This window comes from Clarias gariepinus, chromosome 27 (genome assembly GCF_024256425.1).
Source record: "Clarias gariepinus isolate MV-2021 ecotype Netherlands chromosome 27, CGAR_prim_01v2, whole genome shotgun sequence".
NCBI classification, from domain to species: domain Eukaryota; kingdom Metazoa; phylum Chordata; class Actinopteri; order Siluriformes; family Clariidae; genus Clarias; species Clarias gariepinus.
Window position 1 is genome coordinate 9,553,569 of NC_071126.1, and position 27,595 is coordinate 9,581,163.

Genomic DNA, 27,595 nt, shown 5'->3' on the forward strand with positions numbered 1-27,595 from the left:
TGATTGATTGATTGATTTTAAATATACTGTGAGTGCATTTTATAGGATCCAGATTTTTTTTTTTTATTATTCTCAGTAAAATTACTTTTTGAAGCTATGGATTCATAGATGAGAACAAAATCTTAATCTTTTTAGCAAAATAATTTAACTTTATAATTACTATTCTGTGATTTTACATGTCATTACAAAATGTTTTCTTTTACCTCAGGAAATTGTATTCCCATTAATTGAAAGTGGTCTTGAATTTATAGATCCTAAGCTTTATCTGGAATTATGGTACTTATTATATAAGTTGTCATTATAATTGTCTTTTTCATTATCAAACTAGCTGAAGTAGCTGAAATAGATATAAGGTTAAAGCTAAAAATAAGCTGATCACCTTTAATGTAATCAGTGATACAATAATTTCCAGTTAAATCCCATGTACATGTCTGTCTGTCTTTCTGTACAGCAGAACTCTGAAAAAGAGAAATTGAAAAAGTATATCGTTTGAAGATTAGGTTTTGTCTTAAAACGACTCCAACACGTTAAAATTCACTTACACTTCTTCAGCACTGTTTTTTCAGTTGTGAAAATATTAAGTAATCCTAGTAATAATCTTCAGTTTAGTTTCTCTAATTAATATCCACTTAAGCAGGTGTTTGTTTAAATTAAGCAAGTTGCTTATTAATAGCATATTGTAAAAGAAGATTATTAAATCCAGCACATAACTGTTCTTAACATGTAGGTTAAACCCACTGTGTAATTTCTCTAATCGGTACAATAAACTTTAATCAGCTAATTAACTTAAAACACCTGCAAAGGTTTCCTTAGCTTTTAAATGGTCTCTCAGTCTGGTTTAGCAAGCTGGCTATTCACAGAGTGCTGTATCCAAGCACATAACTGGAAAGTTGAATAGAAGGAAAAAAATGGTAGAAAAAGGTGCACAAGGATAACCGCAACCTTAAAAGGATTGTGAAATTATGCCCATCGAAGAAAGAGGTGACTGCAGCTGGAGTCAGTACTTTAAGAGCCACCACGCACAGACTTATCCAGGACATGTGCTACAACTGTTGCAGTCCTTGTGCCAAGCCACTCGAACAAGAGACATCATCAGAGGCGTCTTACCTTGACTAAGGACAAAAAAGGACTAGACATTGGGCCAATATTAGTCTGTGTGTAATGAATCTATATAATATGTGAATAAGTAATAAGTGAAACTCATGTGTTCATTACAAGTAATGTGAACTATTTTAACCTTTTTTTTGGTTGTTTTAATGATTACAGCTTACAGGTCCAGCATTTTAAAATGTTAGAATATGAGTAAATTACTATTCATTCATAGTATAAATACTGTCTCTCAGGCTAGTTCAGTAAACACTTAGGGAAGGATTTGTGTGCTGACCTGACCCAGAAAAAAATCACTCCAATGAGTGTAAGGCACAGAAGGTGCTATACTGTCGGATATTCATAAAATATTGGAAGGTTAAAGTGTGGTAGTAAAAAGTGCCCAAGCAACAGTAATGGCTGCATTACTAAAAGAAAAAAAAAAAAAAAAAAAAGTCAAACAAAGCCAGTTCAAGAGCTTCACGAGTAGTGGATTGTGTGTGTATTCAGTGCATCAAGAGCCACCACACAAACACATCTCCAGGAAATGTGCTACAACTGTTGCATTCCTACTGTCAAGCCACTCCTGCACGAGAGACAATTATATTTATAGCATTTGGCAAATGCCCTTATTCACAGCGACTTATATTTTCATTTCATTATACATCTGAACAGTTTTGAGTTAAGAAATTTCCTTAAGGGCCCAACAGGGGCAACTTGGTGGTGCTAGTGTTTGAACATGGGATCTTCCAATCAATATTCCAATGATTTAACCAGGCATTGTCAGACTCAGGGCATTCAGACAACGTCAGAAATGTCTGGATGAAAAACTATTGGATGATTGCTTGCCTGACCTGACTTTCTATGAATATTGTCAGGGGGATGGTGAGAAACACCCGAATCAATACACAGGTTTATCAAAACCACAGCAGCGCTGATCACCGCCATCCCATATCGCATTGATGTAGTAATTTGCGCTAAAGGAGCTACAACTAAGATTTTCCATGTGACATGTAATGAATTTATAATATGAGAGTTCCATTTTTAAAAATAAATTACAGGAAAAAATAACTTTAATAATTGTCTCATTTTTTAAGATGCACTTATGTCAATGCAAAGATTGTTGCAAGGCCATTTTTATTATTACCCAAATTGTATTACAACACTGAAGTATGCATGTAGGTTCTAGTCTGAGGTACTGATAATTGGCTAATACCAGAGTTGTAAATACTAAATGAACTTTACTTTGGCAGAGGTAAATCTTGTTCTCCTTTTCCTGCGGTGAGCCTCATGAGAGCTACTTTCATCATATCATTTGATGGTTTTTTACTTACATATAAAGTTACTGTTCTTTTAAGTTTATAGACACACACTCACAGCTGATGTTTTCTTTTGGAAGCAGTTTAATCAATATAGCCCTAAGACTGTAAGACTGAACTGTCTGAAAAACTAATGTCTGTGTTGCCACTGGGGAAAATCTTTCTTTTTATGGGCTGCAATGAAATGCTGTATTTTAGGAATTTAATTTAGGCATCTAATAGGAATATTACATTTTTCTTATACAATATTGAATTGTAAAATCTCTGTACTAACATCAGTGTGTTACCAAGCATGGGTACATAATATTCTGCACTGAAATCAGTTGGGGGGGGGTGACTCTAACATGCCATAGCCAACTCCTGGGCCAGCAATTCAACTCATATCAAGTTTAGCAGAGTTACAGCTAAACAAATACCTCAGCAAGTGATTGATTGTCTTGGGCAAAGTCGACTGGCTTTACATTTAATCCTGCGTACACTGTCTGGCCAAAAAGTCACCGTTTCAGAAGGGTCAAATTATTGGCAAAGAAAACATCTAACATTTGAAATTTACTGCAACTGGGTTAAGAACCTGTTAACACATTATCTAAACCTGGAAGGATGGCGCTGAACCATCCATCAACTTTGTGAAAGAAATGTGGTAAATACAAAAATAACATCATGAATGGTGGTCACTTGTACACTTTGGTGTTAAAACAACAACAAAACAAAAAAAACAGTGAAGACCGTAGCTATGTTTAGGTATAGTAAAAGTAAGTGCACCCCCTGACTGGAATAGGACCCTAATCCAGAGCCATGGGTGCATCAGAGAAAGAAGGGAACACACAAAGTTATACATCCATAATGCATTGTGAAAGAGCTCTTATGGGAGCATGAGGAATCATTTTCACACATGAACTGGCCATGGCATGTGTGCTATAATCAAAGCTAAAGGTGACTGAAGGAAATCTTACCATGTGTGACTTTCTTTTCTTGGCTCAAATCACAGTCTGCACTAATATGGGAGTTTATTATGTAAATTTTATCTTTCTTGTATATATTTTTATTTTGTGAAGTAACTGGTAGCTTTGACAGTTATTTGTCTGGAATAAATGCAGCTTATTAATTATCTTTTTTTACTTGACCTTTTTATGGAAATTATCAATCACAATTCTTGTGTTTCGTGAGAAATAATCAAATATTTTAGCGCCTACACATAAAACCTCCCCCATGCCTCAAGAATTTCACGCCTGAAGGCATTTGCACAACTAAATGCCACAAAAATGACTAGACAAAGCTACACACATAAGAACACAAAACATACCTGTTAATATGCAAGAGACTGACTAAAATAATTAGTTGCTATGAGGATCTCTTTGGTTGCTGACGTAAGGAATTTTCAGTGATGATCCCTGTCTTGTGTTACTTTGGTAACACATCTTTGTCCACACTGATTTATCTCTGTGCAACAACAGAGAAAACTACAAAAAAAGAACATGTGCTTTACCTCCTATAACAGCATCTGCATTTTAAGTGATTTGGGTTCAGAAAATTGTGCACAATGTTACACAAAATGTTCACACTATTTGTGCTTCTTAAGGTAATTAACACAGGTGACTAAAACGCAACTTTTTCTTTTAACTCGACCATGAAGCAAATGATTTTAAAAAATAATGTCAGGTACATGAATGCGGTTCGCAATAATTATTTTATTTACAAATATTACTAGAGCAATGCCACCACATCTTCCCCATAACCGTGAGCTCCAGCTGTCATGTGGACCAAGTCATGAGGTGGAGACAAAACCACTATGGGGTCTGCAGGACCTGCAGCACGAAAAGAAAAAGCTCATAGGTAAAACTTTTATTATGAGACTACTGGAAGGCAGTGTATATTCAGACGGACAGTGCGTACCTTGTGCCCTCAGCATTGCGTGATGAAGATTAACTGGCTCCACAGTCGTCATAGTTACCATGGAGTCAGTGCCAGGACCATCAGCCTCTAGCAAGCTGCTATGAGTCAGCGCCTCGCCTGTCAATCACAACCCAGAACTACATCTGATAAAGTAAAAAGATCTCCAGTCTGACAATTCTTTTCCTCTTCTGTAATTCACATGCACTCAAGCAAATTATCAGTGTGTAGCAAATATGTTTGGAAGATCTCCATAATAGCCCGGTGTAACTGCTGTGAAAGACTACAGATTCAATAGTCATTATATTACCCACTCATATCTCGTTACCTGTTTCTCTGCTTTCTGATGTGAGCGAGTTCTCACCATGTCTCTTCCTCATATGGACATTTCTGCTGCCGCTCTGAGAGAACATCTTCCCACATATGGAGCACTGATGGGGCTTCTCCCCTGATAATGCGAAAAGCAACGTTTTTAATCAAATTGGCATGTCAGCTGATTAGGCTAAGCTGGCATCACATGCAAACATATCTGTAAACAGAACATTGAACTTATATGAAAAAAATAGTAATACGATAGTGTGTAAAGGCCTGTCCTGACAAAAAATAAAATAAAATAAATTAAACAAATAAATAAAACCTATGAACTGCCTATAACTGTCTGTTTTTCTTTTGTTAAAATGTGTGCGAGTCAGCTGTCTAATAATAGAGCAGTGAGTTTGTTCTAATGAAAGAGGGAAGAAAACATGTTTAATGGTAATACTTTAAAGGTGCATTTTCTTTTATTTATATGGTTCATTTGTTTCTTACTAGTACAAATAAATTGAAAAACATGTACAAAACCAGAACTAAATGAACTTAAGCCATGGCCTCAGCATAAATGTATTATGGGGCTGAGCAAACACAGTTAAAACGTTTTACCAACAAAACTAATTTGTGTTTAAATAGAAAGAAAGCCAGTTTCAAGCTTTATTTCTGTTGCATTAACCTCAAAAGAACAAAAAAGTAAATCACAACAGCAACAAGTCTAGTCCTTCTTTGTAGTAAATTCTATGGGAGAAAAATGCCCTTTAAAAATACCTAATCCAGAAGAAAGCTAAGGAAGCTGTTGTAGAAACTATCCAGAAAACCAGACTTGTTTTTCAGGAAATAAATCTTCAATTTCCAGCAGAATATAATCTTCATCTGCTGGTTACAAAGATATTTCCACATAAATTCTACAAACATTTAACCACTTGGTCTTGAGATACTGTGCTAATAAAAATCTTAAATTAATGTGCTTAAAACCTAAATCAGAAAAAAGGCTTGTGAAGCAAAAACTTTATTTTTGCAATATAATAAGTCATAACAGGAACAGGAGCTGCAACATTTAATGCACCTATTAATAAGAACTCTAAAGAGTTATAAAGTATAATATGTTGTACTTTAATGAAAAAAAGAGAATCTGCTGTGGTGCAAAAGGAATAGAACTCTTGGGACATCTTGTTATTGGAAAACATTGTGTTACTTATTTTCCTATATTTCCATGCACCGGCATATTTTTTATTTGTTACTTGGTAACTAGAGCATAATCAAACACAGCAGAAGTACAGTATACTGTATAGTAATAAAAGTGCAAGTTTGAATGTGCACATGCATTTTAGGTGAATTCTAGTGAACCAAAAGATAAAAAAACTAGTGTAGAATAAAAGTAACACCAGAGCAAAAATAATCACTGGTCAACTAAATGTTACAAAACAGTGGGTATCCGTGTGTGTGTGTGTGTGTGTGTGTGTGTGTGTGTCTGCAAAACAATTTAATCTCACCAGAGTGCACCAGCATGTGTTTGCGAAGACTTGAGTACTCTGCAAAAGAACGCCCACAGTTGTCGACTTCACAAAGAAATGGTTTCTCACCTTACATACATAAGCGAGAAAGAAAAAAATCAAAGAAATTGTGTTAATGTATAAATGCAGAAGACCACATCAGCAAATTACATAAAACTTAAGAGATCGGGTATTATGTCTAGGTTAAAGTAAATTGTTTTCCAGGAGTACATAAAATTATTGCTTATCAAATTACATAATAAGCTTTCAGTGCTGGATAGAAACGCTTTTTAAGGTGTGTTTCTTGTACTTTATACATCCCTAGATTTCTTTTCCCTTATTTTAGTTCAGACAAACTATTTTCTCACATACTTACCAGTATGTGTGCGTTTGTGATTCTTTAGGTTACCGGCAGTGGTAAACTTCTTGCCGCAGTTCTTCTCATTACAGATGAATGGCTTCTCACCGTTGTGTGTTCTCATGTGGACCTGCAGTCTCTGTAGGACATAAAAGCTCTTCCCACAGCCCTCAGCGCCACAGCGGAAAGTGCGGTCATTCCTAAGCATACACATGCACAGTATTATACCCTCTCAGTGTTATTGGGTTAAAGCATTAATTAGCGGTAACAAAGCCCTGCATTGTTTGGAAAAGAACAATATGTATAACAACACACATTTCTTGCACAGCTTGCACAAAGAAGGTGGCCCAAAGTCTGTATCCATTGACATTTTGCCTATATATGAAATATGCTATTGTTTATAGTTTTTTTTTTATCAGAAGAGTCATCAGAAATCAGCAGTCAGTAATCAGAACCGGACCAGAACAGTTGTTGCACTAAAAGTGGAAATCATCTGGTTTGATCCCCGGGCGATGCTGTTACCTCTCACAGCCAGAGGGAGCTAAGATTGGCCAAGCTCTCAGAGGGGAGGGATGAGGGGTCCCTTTGCTCCCACATTAATCACGGCTCTACAGCCAATCAGGGGCGTCTGTTAGCTTGCACACTTGAGCAAGCAGTTCGAAAAGATGCGGTCGGCTGGCATCACACGGGTCAGAGAAAACATGTGATAGTCTTCGGCCCTCTCGGCTGAATGGTAGTAGTAGCCTTAATGTGGGAGCCCCCTAGTGACGGGGAGGAATTAGCCACGACTGAATCGGGAAAAAATCCAAAACAAAACCAATAAAACAAAATAAATAAATAAATAAAATTCGAAGGTCTTGTATTCAGTATGTATGCAAGTGCTTTGAAGATCTGTGAGCCACCCTGTACACTTCATTTTGCACATCCTGGGCCAAATCTGTAGCTTTCAATTCAGAATAAACCTACAATGTCAGAAACCAAAAGCCAATCTGGTTGAGTTATTGTTGTGACCTAGACATGCAGTTTAGACAATGCAGAACTCACAGCTGTAATGTTCTCTTACTCATAACCTTAGCTAGACAACTACAATGCAAAACTACAAAAGCAAGCCTAGTCGCTAACTGTGGTTAAGAAAAGCCTGTGTCAGTATACCTTTTGATACTTTTTAGTTCCTGAAACATCTTCCAGTGCCTACCTGTGTGTCTTCAGGTGGTATTTCAGATGAGCAGGATAGGTAAAAGTTCGTTGGCAGTTTTCATAAGGACACCTGAGAATCTTCTCTGTAGATGAACGACTGTTTCGTGGCGGTGGCTCCTTTTTTGGCCCATCTGACTGGCAGCTGAGAATATGTTCACCTGGGCAAGGACAACATACAGGGGTTTTGTTGAATGTAAATAAAATATATTTCAGGACAGTTCTACTATAAATACAAATGCAGACTAAAAAAAATCTTTGTGAATTAAATCGCTGTAATAAATTGTCTAAAAAAAGAGAATATTACTGTTGCAACTAGCCCTGGCTTCCTTTGCCAGCTCGGCCCGAGTGGCAGCAATCAGGCTGTCATGGGCAAGCTCTTGTACCCTCAGGTACCACGGGGCACTTCCGTCTGCACACTCCCCTGCCGAAATTTCCTCTTCGGCCTCGTCCACATCATCCTGCACAAACACCAGGGGCTCTGTCGAGGCTGCCAACCCTTCACACAAAGCAGGTGATGACAGAAAGGAGGAAAGTCATTCTCATAAATTTTATTCATTCTAATGTTATAACATTTATTAATGCCTAAAATATGATAAACACGGCAGCAAATAATTTGATCCTCCAGTTTGGGCCATGTGCTAAACCTGTACTGAACCCTTGGGACCCTAAAACTTCATACAAAGGGGATATTTTTTAAGCATGTCTTTTTAGCAGCACCATCCCTCCCACTCATGATAAATCTGTCTTATTACGTTGGGTGTTACCCAGCCATGAGAATTATTTCAATATGCTCTTATTTTGTCAAAGGATCATCTGATCGTAGCTCAGAGTATAAGTTTTAGGCAAATACAACCTGGCAAACAGGCACATGGGTACTAAGTAACTTGGAAATGTTTTGCAAAACAGGATCAAGAAACCAAATTGTGAAAACTGTATACAGATTCACAACAGGTAAAATTTAATGACACCTTTAGCGAGGTTGAGTAGGACATATGAGGTGCTGTCTGGTTGATGGAGCTCTTGCAGAATTGCAGGTGGAGTCGATGTTGGAGAGTGGGACTGGAGCTGGACTACCAGGGGGCTTCGTTCTGGTCCAAACTCTGACAGCGATGGGGAGGTTGCATGGCTAAGAGCACTCTCTAGATATACACAATCAAGAGACATGGTTTTATTAAGGTATTTAGCCATTTAACAAGTGATACATACATAATATGCAGACTTTAAAGAGAACCTTTTATGTATATTTTACTTTTTTATTCATTTTTAAAAATATGTTCATGGTTTAGACAAGCCAATTAGATTTTCCCCTAATGTGACCTCATATAAGAGGATATCCTCTCCCGGCCTGTCCAGCTCCACCGAGCTGGAGAGGGTGTGTGGCTCATTTACATAGACAAAGAAACAGCATGTTTGAAAGAGGAGTAAAACAGAAGAAGTTTGAATGCATTAATTCGAGTATTAACAGACATTTTGGGCACCCGTGTTAAAGAAACAGTAAAATGGAAACTTTAATACATCTAGAGCTACTGTTCATGGTACCATCCTCTAAATAATACAAACATCGATTATCACATACCTGGAAGGTCTAGCTGGCTGCAAATGGAATTATCTGAAGAAGGAAGGAGAGGTAGACACTGTGTTTTCGAATCAGATTCCTCCAAACCCTGACCCAAGGGTATGGAGGCGTTCTGCACAAACTCAACCAGCAGCTGCAAGACAACAGAATTAGGAGAAGAGGAGTGTCCAATAACAGAAAATTTAAAGCACTTTTTGTAAGTCGCTCTGGATAAGAGCGTCTGTCAAATGCCTAAATGTAATGTAAATGTTTTTTAAAAAATTCAAATCAAACTTTAATAAAATCATTTCACAAAATTGTTGACAAGCTTACATTTTCAATTACATAGTTATGTTGTTCAAGTTTGCAATTCAGAATATTCATATAAGAGAGTTTACTGACATGAACGCATGTAAAGTTAAGATTCAAAAGGTTTCTACCATATCTCTAAAAATATAGTTTTATACAAATGAATTTGTTGCATTTTAATTAAGGGGTAAGCTGATTAGGGTTTTCACAGAAAAACAGAAATTAGAATTAGCCGGTACCAATACTGACTGCTGATCACAGGCATTATTAAGATCTGCCTTTTAAAGTGCTTTATTTATTGTGTAGTATTGTTTGCTCATTTATAGCAGTAAAAAATATCTGTTCTAAACAGATAAAACAGTGCATAAATATAATGAAGATATATTAAAATATAAAATTAAGATCTTAGAAAGCATCCTAAACATATGCAACATAGTCCACACACTAAACTATTTCAAGTAGATTAAATTAAAACTCTGCACAAAATGTTTTTAAATAAAGACACATCTGTCACTTTGTATCTGGCGGGCCAACCATGTTTACTCATTGGTTAATGGCAAATGCAGGAAATTCCCCATAAATATCAGTTTCTGCATTTTTAAGAGCCAGTCTATAAGTCCTCTAATCATCCAGAATGTGTGCCGAAGTGCTGAATAGTCGCTCACTGTCAGCACACATGCACAGAGCGGTAAGGTAAACCTTGACTGCCTTGGCTGGAGCTGTAAACCGCTCTTTTCTATCTTCATTATTATTTTTGTGATAATGGTTTTATCCTTTTAACTCTCTACAGAATAAGGCTCGAGCTTTTTGAGGGCTTCTGCTATAGATGGTTGGGTGAGGGTAGACTTTGCAGTTAATTTTTCATACTCAAATTTTTCACGCTGCGTTGTTCTTAATCAGAGAATAAGGTTAATTGTGTTAAAACGTTTGGCAGCGGTTCTCAAACATGGTTTTGCTTTTTTTTAAAATTAGCATATTGCAAATCTGACATTTTGAGATGAGACTTGGTACCATTCCCAGACTGGAGACGACATGATGACGCGGCTGTTGACTCGTGTATTTTGCATCATCTCAATAATATTGGGTTTATGTGGCTGGCCAGTTGAGAGACAACCGATCTGTAAAGATTAAGTGATTATCGGTAGATTTTGATTTTAATTATATTTTCAAAAAATTCCATGGGTGTTTTTTGAGTGTTCTTTTAATTTCATTAGTAAATTCTCATCAGAGAATTTGGCACTGATAAATAACCATTGTACATCTTGTTTTCCAGATCTTGTATTTTACTACAAGTTATTAGCTGATAAAAGTCTTTACAATTTACAAAGTCTTTTTTTTTATGAAAAAGATAAATCTAGTCCATTTTTTTGCTCTTTTACTCGATGTCAGATCTCTGCTGAGCATGTGCATTGTATTAGGAGGTGCTCAATAGTCTCATCTGGGTTACACTGGTCTACTGGACATTTTAAATGGCTTTTAATGTCATGTAATGGCAGATTAAATACTTTTATCAGAAAGAAAAAGTGTTTTGTGCTTCAGTACCTCAGGTTTGGAATCAAGCTCATCAGAAAGCATGGATTCAGTCTTGTTTGTTCTGTGGTGACAAAGAGAGCAAATATAACCAAATCCAGTTGGAAATGGAGATTCAATTTATTATTATTACTTTTTTTTAGATTTATGAGAACTTACCAGCTAAAGTGGACACAAAGACGACTAGATCAGAAATAGCAGATTATGGTCATCACATCACTGCTATAAAAAGTTGCTCACAAATGTTCACATCACATCACAGCTATGTTCAGTCCCAAAACCTACAAGTGAGTCAAAGTAAAATAAAGTGGTTTATTGGTGTGATAAACCATCAAAACAAAACACAATAAAACTAGGATATTTGTGTGTGTGTTTGCAATTGTAACAACGGTGTAACTACAAAACCCTGATCTTAAGGGTGTGTATTTAATGTCATTTGTGTCACATCTTATTTTCTGGAAACGAAGACGATGACGACGACAACAACAACAAAATCAACAAAGTGACGGAGGAAATGTTTCTTCCTCCTTTGACATTTGGGACAAACAGAACATACAGCCAGCTAGCTTAAAGCAATAACAAATCCCACGTTTACTTACTAGTATGGTTAAATGACAAAATAATTAATCTAAACAAAAGTGTATTATACAGACAGACTTAAACAAAACCACAAATCCAAGGAACCCGCAGCTAGCTAGCTAAACTTTTGTCGGCATTTTCTACATTCTAACTTAACGAGCTGACTAGCCACCTATTTGTTAGCAAGGTTAGATTTTATTTCCACATCGCCTTTTTTTTCTTATCATTCATATTTTAAACTTTAATTTATTCATAAACAATTTTGGTTGAAAATGCGTTTATAGAAACCCACCTCCATCCGTCATGTTAAACCAGAAAACAACAACATCTCAAACAAAAAGCGGCGCAGAATGTACTTCCGGGTTGCCTTGCGAACAGTGATGTGTCGCTCAATACTGAGTCGGCTCATTGAGTCGACTCACATGTGAGTCGGATTTACTACAGCCCTGTGGTTTTCATTCATTCAAACGAGATTTGATTACCTTGTTTATGCAGGTACGATGTAAGCCAAGGACAAAGAAGTGAAGATGAAACCAGTGTACAACTCTGACTGGTCAAATTACAAAAATTACAAAAAAAAAGTACAAAAATCTTCAGCAGTAGGCTGTTGTAATGTTTGTTGAGGTTGAGGCCAATTTACTGTATATACAGTATACAAAGTTTTTTTTACTTATCCACAGCAATATTTGGCTTAGTGGTTGTCGCCCTATACCTTCAGGATCTGGGTTCAATTTCCCCCTCAGGTCAGTGTGCATGAGGTTTGCATGTTCTCCCCCTGCTTGGTTGGTTTCCTCCAGTAATTCTGGTTTCCTCCCATAGTCTAAAGACATGTAGAATAGGCTACGTGGCGTTCCCAAATTCCCGTGTGAATATGCATGTGTATTTGTGTGTGCCCTGGGATGGGCTGGCACCCCACCCACGGTGTTCCCTGCCTTGTGCCCTAATTCTCCGGTGCTAGGCATCAGGCCCCCCCACTACACTGTATACAGGATAAAGCAGTATAGATGATGAATGAGCGGGTGTTTCTCACTAGAATTTAATCAGAGTACATAAGCCTTTAATAAGAGGCTGTTATGTTAATGTTTGCAAAAGTTAAACAGGTTTTTTTCAGTTCCACAGCACTGAGCAGCACATGGTTTCTCTTGGTTCCCCCATGCTTGCTGAATTTCCTCCAGGTACTCAGTTTCGTACCACAGTCCAAAGACATGCCGATTAGGCTAATTGTTGTTCCCAAATTGTCCATAGTGTGTGAATGATTGTGTGGTGTGTATACAGTATATACCCTGTGATGGATTGACACCCTGTACAAGATGTTCCCAAAGTTACTCAAGGTTACCTGTGACCCACAGCACTGGTTTCTAATCATTATGCAACTGGCAGCCCGGTTGTTCGGTAAAGCTTAATTCTGGGCTCGATCAACCTGTTTTGTATTTATGCGCCAAGCAAAGCTACCCTGTTCTCATGAATTTTGCAGGAACTACTCATGTGGCTCCGTATGGTCCACCTTAGCCTCTCAGGTACAGTACACTTAAATCCACTTTCAGTATTTCTTACATTTGAAATTAGAGTCTTCAGAAATTTTCTTAGCAACAAAAGAAAGCAGCTGTATTAAGTCTTAAGCACCCTCTAGACACTTCTTATACGGTATATGGTGTATGAAAAATGAGAATGATTTTGTAAGAAGTATGATGGTCCTGTACAGTTAGTCACACCACTTTTGCCAATAGTGTATAAAACTAGCTCAACTGTATACCTGCACCTGTTATCCCTAAGAAAAAAGGGATGATTTCTATATGGAGCTGCATGTTGGATGTGAGACACAGGCTGCTTCTATGAAATTTATGACTAATAGGCTCTGTTCCTATATGACAGCATGCTGCAGAAATTATTAAGATAACCAAAGACTGAAAAAAAAAAAAAATGTAAATCACAACCAGTGGTTATAATATTGTCCAGCCAAACCTCTCACCCTAGACAATGGGTGCTATGTCATTGTCCAGAACCCATTGTTCCTGGGATAGGGCCTGAATAAACCACAACTAACACAAAGGAGATGGAAAACGAAAACGGCAGTTTTACAAGGTGATATACAGTGGGGCAAAAAAGTATTTAGTCAGCCACCAATTGTGCAAGTTCTCCCACTTAAAAAGATGAGAGAGGCCTGTAATTTTCATCACTAGTATACCTCAACTATGAAAGACAAAATAAGAAAAAAAAAAAAATCAAGGAAATCACATTATAGGATTTTTGAAGGATTTATTTGCAAATTATGGTGGAAAATAAGTATTTGGTCAATAACAAAATTTCATTTCTATACTTTGTTATAGACCCTTTGTTGGCATTGACAGAGGTCAAATGTTTTCTGTAAGTCTTCACAACGTTTTAACACACTCTTGCTGGTATTTTGGCCCATTCCTGTTGATGTTTTGGGGCTTGTCCCACAGGGTGAGATCTTGCGTGGAGCCCCAGATGGAGGGAGATTATCAGTGGTCTTGTATGTCTTCCATTTTCTAATAATTGCTCCCACAGTTGATTTCTTCACACCAGGCTGCTTACCTACTGCAGATTCCCAGCCTGGTGCAGGTCTACAATTTTGTTTCTGGTGTCCTTTTAAAGCTCTTTGGTTTTGGCCATAGTGGAGTTTGGAGTGTGACTGTTTGAGGTTGTGGACAGGTGTCTTTTATACTGATAACGAGTTCAAACGGATGCCATTAATACAGGTAACGAGTGGAGGAGTGGAGGAGATCTTGCTTGTTTGTTGGTGACCAAATACTTTTTTTTCACCATCATTTGCAAATAAAGTCTTAGCCTACAATATGATTTTCTGGATTTTTTTATTTTGTCTCTCATAGTTGAGGTATACATATGATGAAAATTAAAGGCCTCTCTCATCTTTTAAGTGGAAGAACTTGCACAATTGGTGGCTGACTAAATACTTTTTTGCCCCACTGTACTATTTACCTTTTATTTTATAATAATTTAGAGTACAGATGACCATGCTGATTCCATGCTTTTTCTACTAGTGCATTTAGCTTTCATTTGTCCCAGATGTATCTCATGTTGCATTTATTGTTTTGTGCCTTTAAATGTGCTTCAATTGTATTTTTTTGCGAAAAATGGCATAACATAACTTTATTCAGCCTCCGAATCAGACACTCTTTGTAATTTTTGCTCCTATGTAATGTAAAGGAGTATCAAAGCAATTACTTTTCCAACTTAAGTCTGTGTGAGCTTAAAAATGGCTTTTTTTTAGGGATTTAATTTAAACGCTCCATGTTTTATTCAGTTACATCCCAAGTATTAATGTTTACATTTAATTATGTAACACTGTATCATCAGTTTGGTTTATTGTTGGTACCGTCGTTAAGGTCCACCTGGAACCATGTGGTAACATGACCTGCTATGACTTGCTAGCTACTGTACATCATGGAGATTTTCTGATCTTGAAGGTTCTTGCAGGTTCATTATGTATGACATAATGATCAGTTGGTGCAGGAAGCTGAATTGATGAACCAGTTTTCAAAGCAACCAATAAAACATTTAAACCCAAATAAAGACAGTTATCAGTGCCTGCATATAACCTTATATATATTTAACTAGAACATTGTCTGTGTAACATTTTTAAATTACTACTTTTATTCATGGCAAGTTACAGATTTTTCACATTTCACCAAAATCTTCATTTTGAATGATCTTGTAAAAGTGCCCCAAAGCAGAAAAGTAACACTGATGTATTAGCACTGCAATTTCAATATGTTTTTCTCTTAAACTCCATTCTATTTCAGAACAAAAATCTGGGTTATTTGAGGGACATAACCCTATTATAATATACAGCCCCCTCGAAAAGTATTGGAACAGCAGGGTCCCTTCGTTTTCGCTACACACTGAAGACATTCGAGTTCAAAAGCTGACTATATGATAGGATAGATCAGAATGTTAGCTTTCATTTCCTGATATTTATAGCTAGGTGTATTCAATAACTTAAAACATAGTACCATATTACATTGGCAAACCACCCAGTTTGTAAGCGAGCAAAAGTAAAGGACAACTAGACAGAGACTGCCCCCTTACTGCATAATAATGTCCTCTGATTCGGCAGACAGAATGTTTCTGTAGACTCCCAAATTATTTGTTCTGCTCCCATTATGAGTTACATCATCAGTAAAGATTAGTTTGACCAGATTAGCCTGGTCTAAAAACCAGTCATGCAAGCCCAAGCCTCCACCCTGCTTGGCTGATGAGCTCATGTTTTAAACCCTGGGCAGATGTTGTTTTTCAGAACACTATGGTCTTTTCATCACTTTGGTAGAAGTTAATCTTGCAAATCTGTCTTTTTTTTCTGTAAATCCAATCTGGCATTCTGATTCTTGCTGCTGCTGAGTGTTTTATATTGTGCATTATGGTATGGTCTCTTCTACTCTCAAAGCCTTCAAAGTGTTCAATTCTTTAGATTGTGACACGATCACCACTACCCTGTGGAATTTTGTTGGTGGTTGGTGATTACTGACTGTTGATTATTATTTTTTTTTAAGTACATTAGTGGTTTTCTTACTTTTTCAAAACACTACAAATTGTTTTACTGTTAGTCCCCAACACTTATATGCAGTGGTTCTGATTGATTTTTTTTTTGGCTTCAAGTCATGAATGTCTTCGGTGTATAGCCAAATTCACATAATTTCAAACTGTTGTATGATACATTTGGGTTGTACTTTCACATATGCTACAGTGGAAGACTATGGAGAAGTAAATACGTGTATTGGTCTTACAGCAAAAATGGAATGTCCTTACTTATACAGTACATTGTTAAAAAAAATTGCAAACCGGATTAAAAAAAGGAAAACATGGCTGTCCATATATTACATAATAATCACTATCTTGGCAGTAAATATTTGCAAAGCTGAGTAACAATGGTAACCATTTAACAATGATAACCATTGCAAATACATGCAAGATATGAGAACAAAAAAAAAAGAATTGTGGGTATGATTTGTTATAAAGGAGGTTTTCTCTATAGCAGTTACCCACACATCTAAAATCTGTTACCTGTTCTACCTTTATGGTCTAGCTCTGACCCACTGATAATGACAGTTATATCTCTTAAGAAGATGGGAACAAAGTTAATAACGGACACATACATTTACAAAGGAAACTTCCATGATTTAAGGTTAAGAGGCACAGCTGATGCACAAGATGAAGAGAAACTAATGCACTGAAAGGCTTTAAAAAGAAAGACCAATAAATAGGCAAGAGCCACAAGAACAGTAACCACAGCTTACAAAACCTACACGACGGAGGGACAAGGAGATGCACTTATACACAACCTTTGTCTGAAAGCAATGGTAAATACCATAGTTAAAGGCGGGAGAATGCTGCTGTGGTTAGTGTGAAATTTACAGACTAGAATAAATGCTTTAAAAGTTTTGTAAAAGAAAATGTCACAGTTACAAACTAATGGTCAACTTTTAGCTGCCGCAAAGCAAAATCTTGTATATTACTTCTATTAAGTAATAGATATATGCATGTGCATGAATATGTCAGAACAGGAGAAAAAGCTACTTTGATAATGCTAGTGGCCTAGAAAATGTCCACCTGACTATAAAAAAATCTTTCCTCATACTAGGTGTGATTATAAGAATCAGCTAATCTTTTCCAATGATTTACAGTAAAACCTTGGATTGCGAGTAACTTGATCACAACTGGGCCAACAGTTTTTCTCTCTTGCGCTGTGGAATTGTGGGTAATCGTCTCCCCTGCTGGGTCTTAGTGCAACATTCGTGCACGCGTGTACTGTTCACTATAACACTGTGAATACGTGTGTGTGTGCGTAAAACATTTTATTTTGTGTTCGTATGTGTGTGTACAGCGCACATGTAAAGCAAAAGCAAGTCTCACAGACTCTCTCTCCCTCTCTACACAAAAACACGCACAGCGCCTGCAAACGGAAACACTTATCTGTCGGGATTTATTTTGACTTTTTTTCATTTCGGGATTTTATTATTTATTTTTACAGACACATACGCTCTTTTCAAAGATAAAGTGCAGGTTACTTCATTTTATTTTTACATTATATTTTTCTTTTAATTATTTTTATGTATTAATTTTTTTGGCCTGTGGAACTAATAATTTTAATTTCCATTATTTCTTATGGAATAATTCGATTTGGTTTACGAGTGTTTTGGAATACTATATTAATAATTTGACATGAATATTTTTGCATTGTGGAACGAATTATCAGTTTCCATTATTCCTTTTGGGTAAATTCACTTCGATATGTGACTGCTTTGGATTACAAGCACATCTCTGGAATTAATTATGCTCACAATCCAAGGTTTAACTTTAAGTACATTTCAGAGCCTTTTGTAATGATGCTGAGACAAAAAAAAAAGATGCATCACATGGATGCCTTTCATAAGATCCCTGCAAACTGAAGGATAAATAAAAGAAAACTGGTTGGCTGTTTATACACTTTTCTGTAAATTTGTGTAAATCAGTGCACAAACTATATATACTGTGTTTAAGAGAGAACCAATGCTTGAGAAACTTGTTTGCTAGATATTTAGCTAAAAAATATCTAATCTGAGCAACACCAGTTGCTTAAGTGCAACATTTTAGTTAATGCTTCATTTACCAAAAAAAAATATTTTTTTAAAGGAAAAAAAGCCAACAGTAATCATGCTTAAAGGTAATAACACGTGTTCAATTACCTTAATTCAAAGTGTTTGGGAGACCAAATTGTAGGTTAATACTAAAAGAACATTTTTTACTAATTTTAAACACATAGCACGTATTGCAGTTGACCAGTCAACCACAATGCCACACATGGACAATAGATGTTCTGGCAACTGTATATAGAGAACCAAGTGTTTGAAATTAAGGCAACAGGTTTTACAATTTAGGATTCAACTAACAGGCTCTTACACTTGCTTTAAATAAGTGATCTGGTCAAACCATTAAAAAGCAATAACGTTATGAATTTGTGAGCTCTCAATTTTTACCTCTAATACATATCTGTTCCTCTCTGATATTTATCCAAGAAGAGCAGTTAAGCATAGCCTATTATATGCTACTACATGTAAGTACATAGGTAACGTATGGGTAAAGAAGCACAGCAGAGAACTGTTGCAAACATTGCAAAAGTTACATCTGAAGAGTTACAGAGGCACAGAAGTGTTTCAGATCTTATAAACATAAGTATGATTATTAATTCCCAAATTACTAAAAGTCTACAGAGCATTAACGTACCTGACTGCTTTGCCTGCTGATATGTCAAAAATTTTTCCCTTCTCCATAACCTAGTTTTTATATTACTGGTTAGTTCTGTTTTAAAACATGCTACTCAACAGTCCAGAAGCACATTCACAATGTTAATAATACTACTCAACCTCACAATCTAGCTGTATTACTGAGGCAAAAATGAAAGCTATCAGAAGTGCTCGGAAATACTATAATATTTATGAAGATTATTTTTCATTTGCGCAGACATCAGATATGTTTATCAAGGTTAGACATTTCAGTTTATCTTTTAACTTTCCTACTTCACTCATGGTTCTGTATAACTGGATTTCATTATAAGTGAACCAATGTACTCACTTATCTACAGTAATTCCTCCACCATGGTCACTGTGGAATATACCTAGGAAATACTTAGAATGAGATGGGAATACCCTTCGATAGCATGGCACTGCATTGCACATTCAAGAGCAAGTTTTATTAGCCAATCCAACTATCAGCATAATTTAGGATGACAACTCAGAAGAATACCCTCATAGACTACTAGCAGAACAGTGTGGAACACCACACAGTCAGCAACCAGAACTCAGGATTGACCCAGGAACTATGGAGCTGCAAGCTACCTGCGGGACCTGCTGTCCCATTTATTATATGCCCATAATAAAACATGGAAGTATTAAATAATGTTTACAGTTTTCCCCAAACTGCACAAGGTTACAGGACTTTCTCCAAGTTACTGATCCGAGCTTTTTGTACCAATAAAATCCAACTGAAAATAAAAATTCAACAGAGAGAATTAAAGCTAATCACTGAAATATGTCACTATGGGTAACATATTTTGAAAAGAGCTTCTTGAATTGCTGTTCACACACCCTTGGGGGCGGAAATAATCCGCAGGTGCACATGACTGGATAGTGCCGCTATGATTGACGTGAGCCTTACTCCCGACAGCTCCTGGCTACAGATGCCTGTTGCGATTAAACTTGTGATGCCTGGCTGACAGGGCAGAACCAGTCACGACCAAATGATTGGTGCATCTTTAAAAAAAAAAAAAAAATCAAGGACTGCTAACATTTGCACAAATGTTTCCAAAAGTTTCTTTTCTGTTTCAAGTGTCCTACTTCAATTGATCCATTTGTGTCTCTGATCCAGTATTTACAGTCTTCTCCTTCTCACTTTCTTCCTGCATACTCATCTGTAGTTTGCTCCAGATACACAAGTCTCCAGTCTGTAGGGCCTCCATAAAAAGGTTTGTGTGCTCACGGAGTTGATCTAGCTGAACCTGAGTGCGTCGATTTTGTCGTATCAACTCTTTAGTGCGTAGTGTGATGTCCAGAAGGCCCGATTTGCTTAGTATATTGTAGGTGTTGCAGAAACGCTTCCTCTTGTCATTGCTGTCAGAATCCCCGTCCTGGCAGGTGCCATCTTTAAAGAGGGCCTGCGGTTTGGTCTGTAATGTTTTTATGTGCATTTCTGTGAGTTCTGTCGCAGGCTCCAGTCTTTCAGCAGTGGGATTTTCCACACCAGGACAACTACCTGTGTTTGAATCAGTAACTGGAGTATGGAGCTGAGGTGACTCTGGATGATGACTTATTGGTGTAATGTGGTTCAAAGTGAAGGAGTCAGAAGATGAATTAGTTTGAAGATCTTGCTGCTTGTCTTCATCAGGAGCATCCCAAGAGCTGGAAGATGAACTGGAACTCTTCAGTGATTCTGTGACGGTGGAGCTGCTGCTACTAGGGCAGCTACTGCGTTGACTCTCCCCCGGGTGGGGAGCAATTTTGGGATAGGATTTCAGGATCGGGAGGTACTTCTTGTGCTTTCGACGCTTACTGGGTGGGCCTTTTGTCTCTGAAGCAGTTCTCTGCGAGATCACCGGTTGAAGAAAAACTACTTGGGGTTGCTGTACAACATCAACAGCTGGACGGAAGCTCCATGGCTTCACAGAGGGAGGATTATCACTGGGCTGTCAAGAAAGGAATACATATAAACAGTATTGAGATCTAAGCATGCTGGATGATCACAAGCTGGATATTAAACAGTGAATAAGTTATCTGAGTAAATGTACGCTTGCATCTTGCTGTCTAGTGCAGGACACACATCTAGTGTGCTCACTCAATTTCTCCTGCCACATAAATTTCTACACATCTGGGTGATTTGAGGTTCCTAATTTGGGATTTTTATCACACAGAAAATTTACATTTATATAGACTGTAATCTTGAATATATGGAATGTTTGTATATTTACCACATGCAAACTTAAACAATTGTACTGATGATTCCACAGTCAAAACATCCCTCATAATTAATAGTGGTTGTTTTTTTTTTTTACAGAAAAAAAATTGACTGAAGTAATACATCTTGTTTATCCTAATTGCATACTTACTTTAAATAAATAATCTTTATACTAGCTGCATATTTACCTCAGATAAATGATATTTTATGGTTCTGGCAGTTGTAAATGGGAAATGTTGTTTTTACCTGTTTGAGAAGAACATTATTCATGATGATCATGGGTGACATATTTTGGAACGATCCTCCAATGACAGCCACCCGAGACGCCTGTGACCTAGCACCTGACGCTGCTTGCATAGCCGGTCGTGTCGCATCCTCTATCTCTGTCTGGTCAAGTACACTCAGATGCTCAGAACTAGCATCTAGCACAAAAAAAGCAAACAAACAAGAAAGAAATTGATTGCTTGAACAGAAATGATATGAAAAAAAATTTTGTATTCAAAACACCAAATAGTCACGATTTTATAATGCAAACCTGAGAAGCCAGAATCCCTTTCAGAATCAGGTTTGGACTTCTCCATTTTCTTTATTTTTGATTTGCCCATGGTTGTTACAAGTCCGTCATCTTTCATCTTCATGCTCATACTGGATTCCCCTTTGGTCTGTTCACACCACGTTCACACGGCCACAAAAAAGGCTGAGAAAAGTCACACAGTAACTATTAGACATCAAAACATTTCATGATTTGGTTTAATAAGCACATTGCTATCAGTTTAAATTTGTTCACCCATAGCCTTGAACAAAATACTTCAATTTTAAACATGCAAGCTTTACAAGACAATTATTGTGGCACGTGTTGCAATCTTTATGACCAGATAAGAACCAGAATAGAAAGAACATTGCAAGCTGTTATCACTTACAATTGTATTAGGTGTCATAAATAAAGTACTAAATGTGCAAAGCTACAAGGCATGGTAGTCAGTAGCACCGGCACACATGGACAAAATTGTTGGTACCCTTCGGTCAATGAAAGAAATACTCACAATGGTCACAGAAATAACTCTAATATGACAAAAGTAATAATAAATAAAAATTCTATTAATGTTAACCAATGAAAGTCAGACATTGCTTTTCAACCATGCTTCAACTGAATTATTAAAAGAAATAAACTCAAGGAACAAGCCTAGACAAAAATGATGGAACCCCTAGAAAAGACTGAAAATAATCTGACCAAAGGGACATGTTAATTCAAGGTGCGTTCACTAATTAGCATGACAGGTGTCTACAATCTTGTAATCAGTCAGTGGGCCTATATATAGGGCTCCAGGTAGTCACTGTGTTGTTTGGTGACATGGTGTGTACCAAACTCAACATGGACCAGACAAAGCAAAGAAAAGAGTGGTCTCAGGAGATTCGAAAGAAAATTATAGACAAGCATGTTAAAGGTAAAGGGTATAAGACCGCCTCCAAGCAGCTAGATGTTCCTGTGACTACAGTTGCACATATTATTCAGAAATTTAAGAGCCATGGGACTGTTGCCAACCTGCCTGGACGTGGCCACAGGAGGAAAATTGATGAAAAATCAAAGAGACGGCTAATACGCATGGTAACAAAAGAGCCCAGAAAGACTTATAAAGAGATCCAAGGTGAACTCCATGCTCAATAAACATCAGTGTCAGATGGCACCATCCGTCGTTGATTGAGCCAAAGTGGACTACATGGGAGACGACCAAGGAGGACACCATTGTTGAAAACAAATTATAAAAAAAGACAGACTGGAATATGCAAACTAAATGTTGACAAGCCACAAAGAATCTGGGAGAATGTCCTATGGACAGATGAGACAAAAATGGAACTTTTTGCCAAGGCACATCAGCTCTATGTTCACAGACGAAAAAATAAAGCATATCAATAAAAGAATACTGTCCATATTGTGAAACATGGAGAAGGCTCGATTATCTTCTGGGGCTGCTTTGCTGCATCTGGGACAAGGTGTCTTGAATCTTTGCAGGCTACAAAAAATTCTCAAGATTATTAAGGGATTCTGGAGAGAAATGTGCTGGCCAGTGTCAGAAAGCTTGGTCTCAGTCAAGTATTTAACTCCTCTGGGAACTCCTTTAAGATTGTTGGAAAACCATTCAAGGTGACTACCTCATAAGGCTGACTGAAAGAATGCTAAGAGTGTGCAAAGCTGTCATCAAAGCAAAAAGGTGGTTACTTTGAAGAATCTATGACTATAAAAAATATTTATACATTTATATACAACATACATTTTTTTGTTGACTACATAATTTTATAGTTTTTCTTTTATAATTTCAATAAAATTCATTCATCCATCGGGATGCATGGTGATCCATGATGGGACCTGAGGGCGACATTTACACAATCAGGAGCAATTTGGGAACGGCAATTAGCCTAATCTGCATGTCTTTGGACTGTGGGTGGAAACTGGAGAATACGGAGAAAACCAGAATAACAGAAGACAGTCAGGAGAGTAAAACTAGATTTATTTCATTATATAATCCCCTGCTACACTAATGAACTTATCACAGTGTTTCACTAGTGCTGGATACAATCAAGGTAGAGTACAATCAAGTTCTCTCAGTACACCAGAACCATGATCAAGTCTGAAACGCTGGCCTCCCAGGAACTCCTTTAATAGCCCAAACATTTGGAAGTCTTTTTTTTAATGATGTCAAGACTGTACAGGGAATGTGCAAGTGGTGTTTGTGAATGATTGTGTGTGTGGTTCCCAAAGATAGAAGGATCTCTTCCACAAGCTGGTCACAATTTATCTGTCGATTTTTAAGGATTATGCGTTCCACTTGATAAATGTTCACAAGGACGAGTGCAGTATACTCTGAGCCACCTCGATATTCAGAGTCACGTGGGTCTCGTTAAAATACTTGCAACACTACGTATTTTATCACTGTGCTGTGCTTGAAGTCTTCTCTAAATATTAACCAGTTTCCCCCCTTAATTCACGAGGCATTTCATGTTAGCAGCTAGGTCTCTGGTTAGTTTAATATTTAGCTGGCTACGTTTGTTACACCATCATATAATAATAAAAAACGGAATTAATATGAATCTATTTATCACTTAGTTTGCAACTAAAAACATTATCTGGTTAACCAGGCTAGCTTAGCGTTAGCAAGCTAGCAACGTTATTTAGCACAGTCGGCTAGCTGGCTAAATTGTGCTATAGATTAGAGATAGATCTCTATGTTTGTCAACAGAGCAGAAATATATGCGTTAAAAAGTAAATGAGAAATGTCTGAAATAAATGACAAGACAGTGTGTGTATCCTACCTTTGCTCCGTGAGTCTTTTTGTACACACCTCAGCAACAATCCACGATACTGCACACGAGACAGAAGCTGTCTACGTACATGTACACACACACGTACACACACATACACACGCGCTCCTGCACATGACAAAATTTCAACGTCGGAAATCCAACACGTCCATAGTCATTTTCTTATTTTATAAGTTTTTGCATTTGCGGTAAACTATAATAATGTTGTTTAGTTTTGATTTTTTTTTTTTGTGTACAGAGAGGCGGGTGTGGTTAAACCGTCTACATGCACATACGTCACTAGCTATCCCCGCCCATTTAAACCTCGTTCTGCTTGCCTATTGGTCAGTGACTCTGGTATTCCGCTAAAAAACGTGACAGCTCAACGAGTTAAGTTCACAACGTTCTAACCTGCGCGAGACCTGGTACTGCGCATGCGCATAATAAGAACCCGACAGACAGTACGAATGAACTATGCGTTCATGTCAAACCGGGACTTTGCATTGCCTAGAATGACAGAGCACAGTTATAAGAGTAACAACCTTTTAACTTTATTTCTGTATAATCCCCTGCTACAATAATTTACTAATCCCAGTGTTTCAGTATTGCCTAAATACCATCAAGGTAGAAAGTTTTCTCAGTACACTGGAGCCATGATCTGTTGTCCCTGCTTCATGTCTGAAATGCTGGCCTTCCAGGAACTCAAACATTTGGAAATCTTTTTAAAGCGAAGTCAGGACTGTATGGGGGGTGTAGCAATAACTCGAAAGACAGTAAGAAAGATGAAAGAAATTTCTGTGTAATCTGTGGTTAGGGAATGCTACCTTATCAGTACTGTTCCACAACTTTAGTTAAGACGATACTGTGTGTGCTGTATTATGTTTAATGTCTACATTTACATTTGGCAGACGCCCTTATGCGGAGCAAATTACATTTTTATCTATTATACATCTGAATAGCTGAGGGTTAAGGGCTTTGCTCAAGGGTCCAATGGTGGCAATTTGGTGGTGAAGTTTTTGAACCTATGACCTATGATTGTCCACGGCAGCATTGTGGTGTAGTGGTTAGCACTGTGGCGTCACACCTCCAGGGTCAAGGGTTTGATTCCTGTCTCTGGTCTGTGTACGTATGTTCTCTAAGGCCATTTAATTTGACTTCTGATTGATGCAGGTCTTCGACCATTCAGCCTTGCAGCAGCATCACAATAAAAAAGCAGGCAGTTGACATGGTGCATACCTCTTCAAAACTGCCCACTCAGTTTCAATGGTCAGTTGCCAGCAAAGATTCCAGAAAGGTCACATGATTTGTGACATGATTGATAATTTTTCTGATTTTCTGTTTTTGATGTGAGGTTCTTGTTAGTCTTTCGGCTGCTCCTGTCAATATAAAAAAAAAGAAAAAGAAAAAAAGAAATTATTTGCTAAAGACCCTCCTCCACCTTGGAGTTCTGCCTAGTCCAGGAGTCACTTCTTTTTTGTGTGTGTGTGATTGTGGAGAACCACAGGATGTCACGGCTAAAAGCAATGCACAGACAATGCTCTGGCTGACAAGAGCACAAACACCAAACTCTTTTCTTCCACTAAACATGTCATAAAATAACCAGTATTTATTCCATCTTATGCTCGAAATGTCTGTTCATGTACCCAAGGCCAAAAAAAGAAAGCGAAAAACATAATCAAGGACATGAACATCAGCTTTAGTAAACAAGGCCATTAGCAAAAACTACAATAACATGAATTATATTTAATGATTATTTCTATTCTATTGTGTATTAATTGTCATAGAATTATATAATAACCAAAAAATTATATGATAACCAAAAAAATTCCACTTCATTCTCTGAGGCAGAAAAGAAACAGTAGATGAGATTTATTTACAGTAAAAAAAAAATCCCAAATTTTTATGTGTGCTAAACAATTTACATCAGACTTCTTTCTCAATGAATGACAGTTCAAGGCGGCACGGTGGTGTAGTGGTTAGCACTGTCGCCTTGCACCTCCGGGGTCCGGGTTCGATTCCTGGCCAGGCTCGATTCCTGGCTCTGTGTGCTTGATGGGTTTCCTCCCACAGTCCAAAGATATGCAGGTTAGGCTGATTGGTGTTTCCAAATTGCCTGTAGTGTGTGTGTGCCCTGCGATGGATTGGCACCCTAACCAGGGTGTACCCCACCTTGTGCCCTGAACCTCCAGGTACCTGTGACCCTGAATACAGGATAAAGCGGTATTGATGATGAGATTTATTCTTTTGTGCTTTTACTTCAGATCCAAAAAGCTGTGAGTGCTGCTATTTTTAGTTACTTTAATATTAGTTTACCAGAGTGGTTTGTTAAATTTAGCCAGACTTAAGGTTTATGTTTCTAATGGTAACATGTCTTGTACACCAAATCATGATAAATTGTCTGGCTAAATATTTGGGGGATATTCAGAATGAACCTGAGAATTTGTCTGAAACATTGTGAGACTAATTTAATCAGTATTACATCAGGGTAGTTGTAAATACAGCACTTTGAAAATGGGTGGGGAAGAAAATGAAGTAGCAACTGATTTTTGGTGTGGATGTGAGTGTTATAATATCATAGGTGTGAAACTGTTTAGTGAAATGAACACTATAAAGTTAAAACGTGACTGACATTGCATTAAAAATCTTCAAGCAAACTACTTTTTAAGAGCTAAAGAAGCCTAGATAAGTTCTTAGTTCGCTTAGCTGCTGATATGGTCAAAGTTGAGTTTTAAATTTTATATCACTATACTGGGTAACAATAAGGATGTCATTGTGAAACAGCACTCCTATATCCACACATAATAAACAGGTTCATACAACCCTTATTTAGTTTCTTTATTTTGTTTGTCACAAATGCATGGGGTAGAATGGGTGGGGTGTAGGGGGATAATAGGGGCTAAAGAAATTGTTATTCTGTTTCCCACTCATTTTTGGGAAATCCCATTTCCTGCCTTGAATAACAAATTTAAATTTTTCATTTAAAGTGACAGACACTGAAATGGCACATCTGGAAAAGGACTAAAACAAAAGGCATTTCAGGCATACCAGAATGCATAATTGTTAAAAAAAATAGTGCAATATGGCCCCTTTAAATAATTAATATATAATTACTATAATTTTATAATCTGATTGCAACTTGAAACACAATTTGGCTGCTCTGGGACGTTTGTAAATTAGGATTGTGGTGTAATATGTAAAATATAAGGCA

At 37.2% G+C, this 27,595-nt stretch overlaps 2 protein-coding genes across 4 annotated transcripts; both read right to left on the reverse strand.

Annotated features, from left to right (window-relative positions):
• Positions 1–4,073: 4,073 nt before the first annotated feature.
• Positions 4,074–12,002, reverse strand: znf410 (zinc finger protein 410). 3 transcript variants are annotated; one of them, XM_053489520.1, is made up of 12 exons: positions 11,918–12,002; positions 11,206–11,327; positions 11,059–11,110; positions 9,229–9,361; positions 8,621–8,791; positions 7,957–8,148; positions 7,651–7,810; positions 6,474–6,655; positions 6,098–6,187; positions 4,624–4,743; positions 4,299–4,415; positions 4,074–4,210 (listed from the first exon to the last, which is right to left on the reverse strand). In XM_053489520.1, exons 3-12 carry the CDS (start codon positions 11,089–11,091, stop codon positions 4,110–4,112), a joined length of 1,299 nt encoding a protein of 432 aa, XP_053345495.1. In that variant the 5' UTR covers positions 11,092–11,110; positions 11,206–11,327; positions 11,918–12,002; the 3' UTR covers positions 4,074–4,109. The 3 variants fall into 3 exon arrangements, 1 of the variants encoding a protein (XP_053345495.1); XR_008356609.1 differs by having other exon boundaries at positions 4,177–4,210; positions 4,299–4,435; XR_008356608.1 differs by having other exon boundaries at positions 4,177–4,210; positions 4,299–4,441.
• A 3,236-nt stretch (positions 12,003–15,238) lies between these two features.
• On the reverse strand, positions 15,239–24,661 carry cipcb (CLOCK-interacting pacemaker b). The gene is made up of 4 exons (XM_053489236.1): positions 24,400–24,661; positions 21,626–21,787; positions 21,337–21,512; positions 15,239–20,821 (listed from the first exon to the last, which is right to left on the reverse strand). Exons 2-4 carry the CDS (start codon positions 21,732–21,734, stop codon positions 19,973–19,975), a joined length of 1,134 nt encoding a protein of 377 aa, XP_053345211.1. The 5' UTR covers positions 21,735–21,787; positions 24,400–24,661; the 3' UTR covers positions 15,239–19,972.
• Positions 24,662–27,595: the final 2,934 nt, after the last annotated feature.

Bases quoted from the DNA above. Each gene is read 5' to 3' on its own strand.
- znf410 (XM_053489520.1), bottom strand. From the start codon at position 11,091: ATGCTTTCTGATGAGCTTGATTCCAAACCTGAG. The intron at 9,362-11,058 runs GTACTGAAGCAC...GTTGTCTTGCAG, and splicing joins AGCTTGATTCCAAACCTGAG to CTGCTGGTTGAGTTTGTGCA. The intron at 7,811-7,956 runs GTAATATTCTCT...GTCCTTGCCCAG, and splicing joins AGCCAGGGCTAGTTGCAACA to GTGAACATATTCTCAGCTGC.
- cipcb (XM_053489236.1), bottom strand. From the start codon at position 21,734: ATGAGCATGAAGATGAAAGATGACGGACTTGTAACAACCATGGGCAAA. The intron at 21,513-21,625 runs GTTTGCATTATA...TTTTTGTGCTAG, and splicing joins AAGGGATTCTGGCTTCTCAG to ATGCTAGTTCTGAGCATCTG. The intron at 20,822-21,336 runs GTAAAAACAACA...CTTTCTTGACAG, and splicing joins ATAATGTTCTTCTCAAACAG to CCCAGTGATAATCCTCCCTC.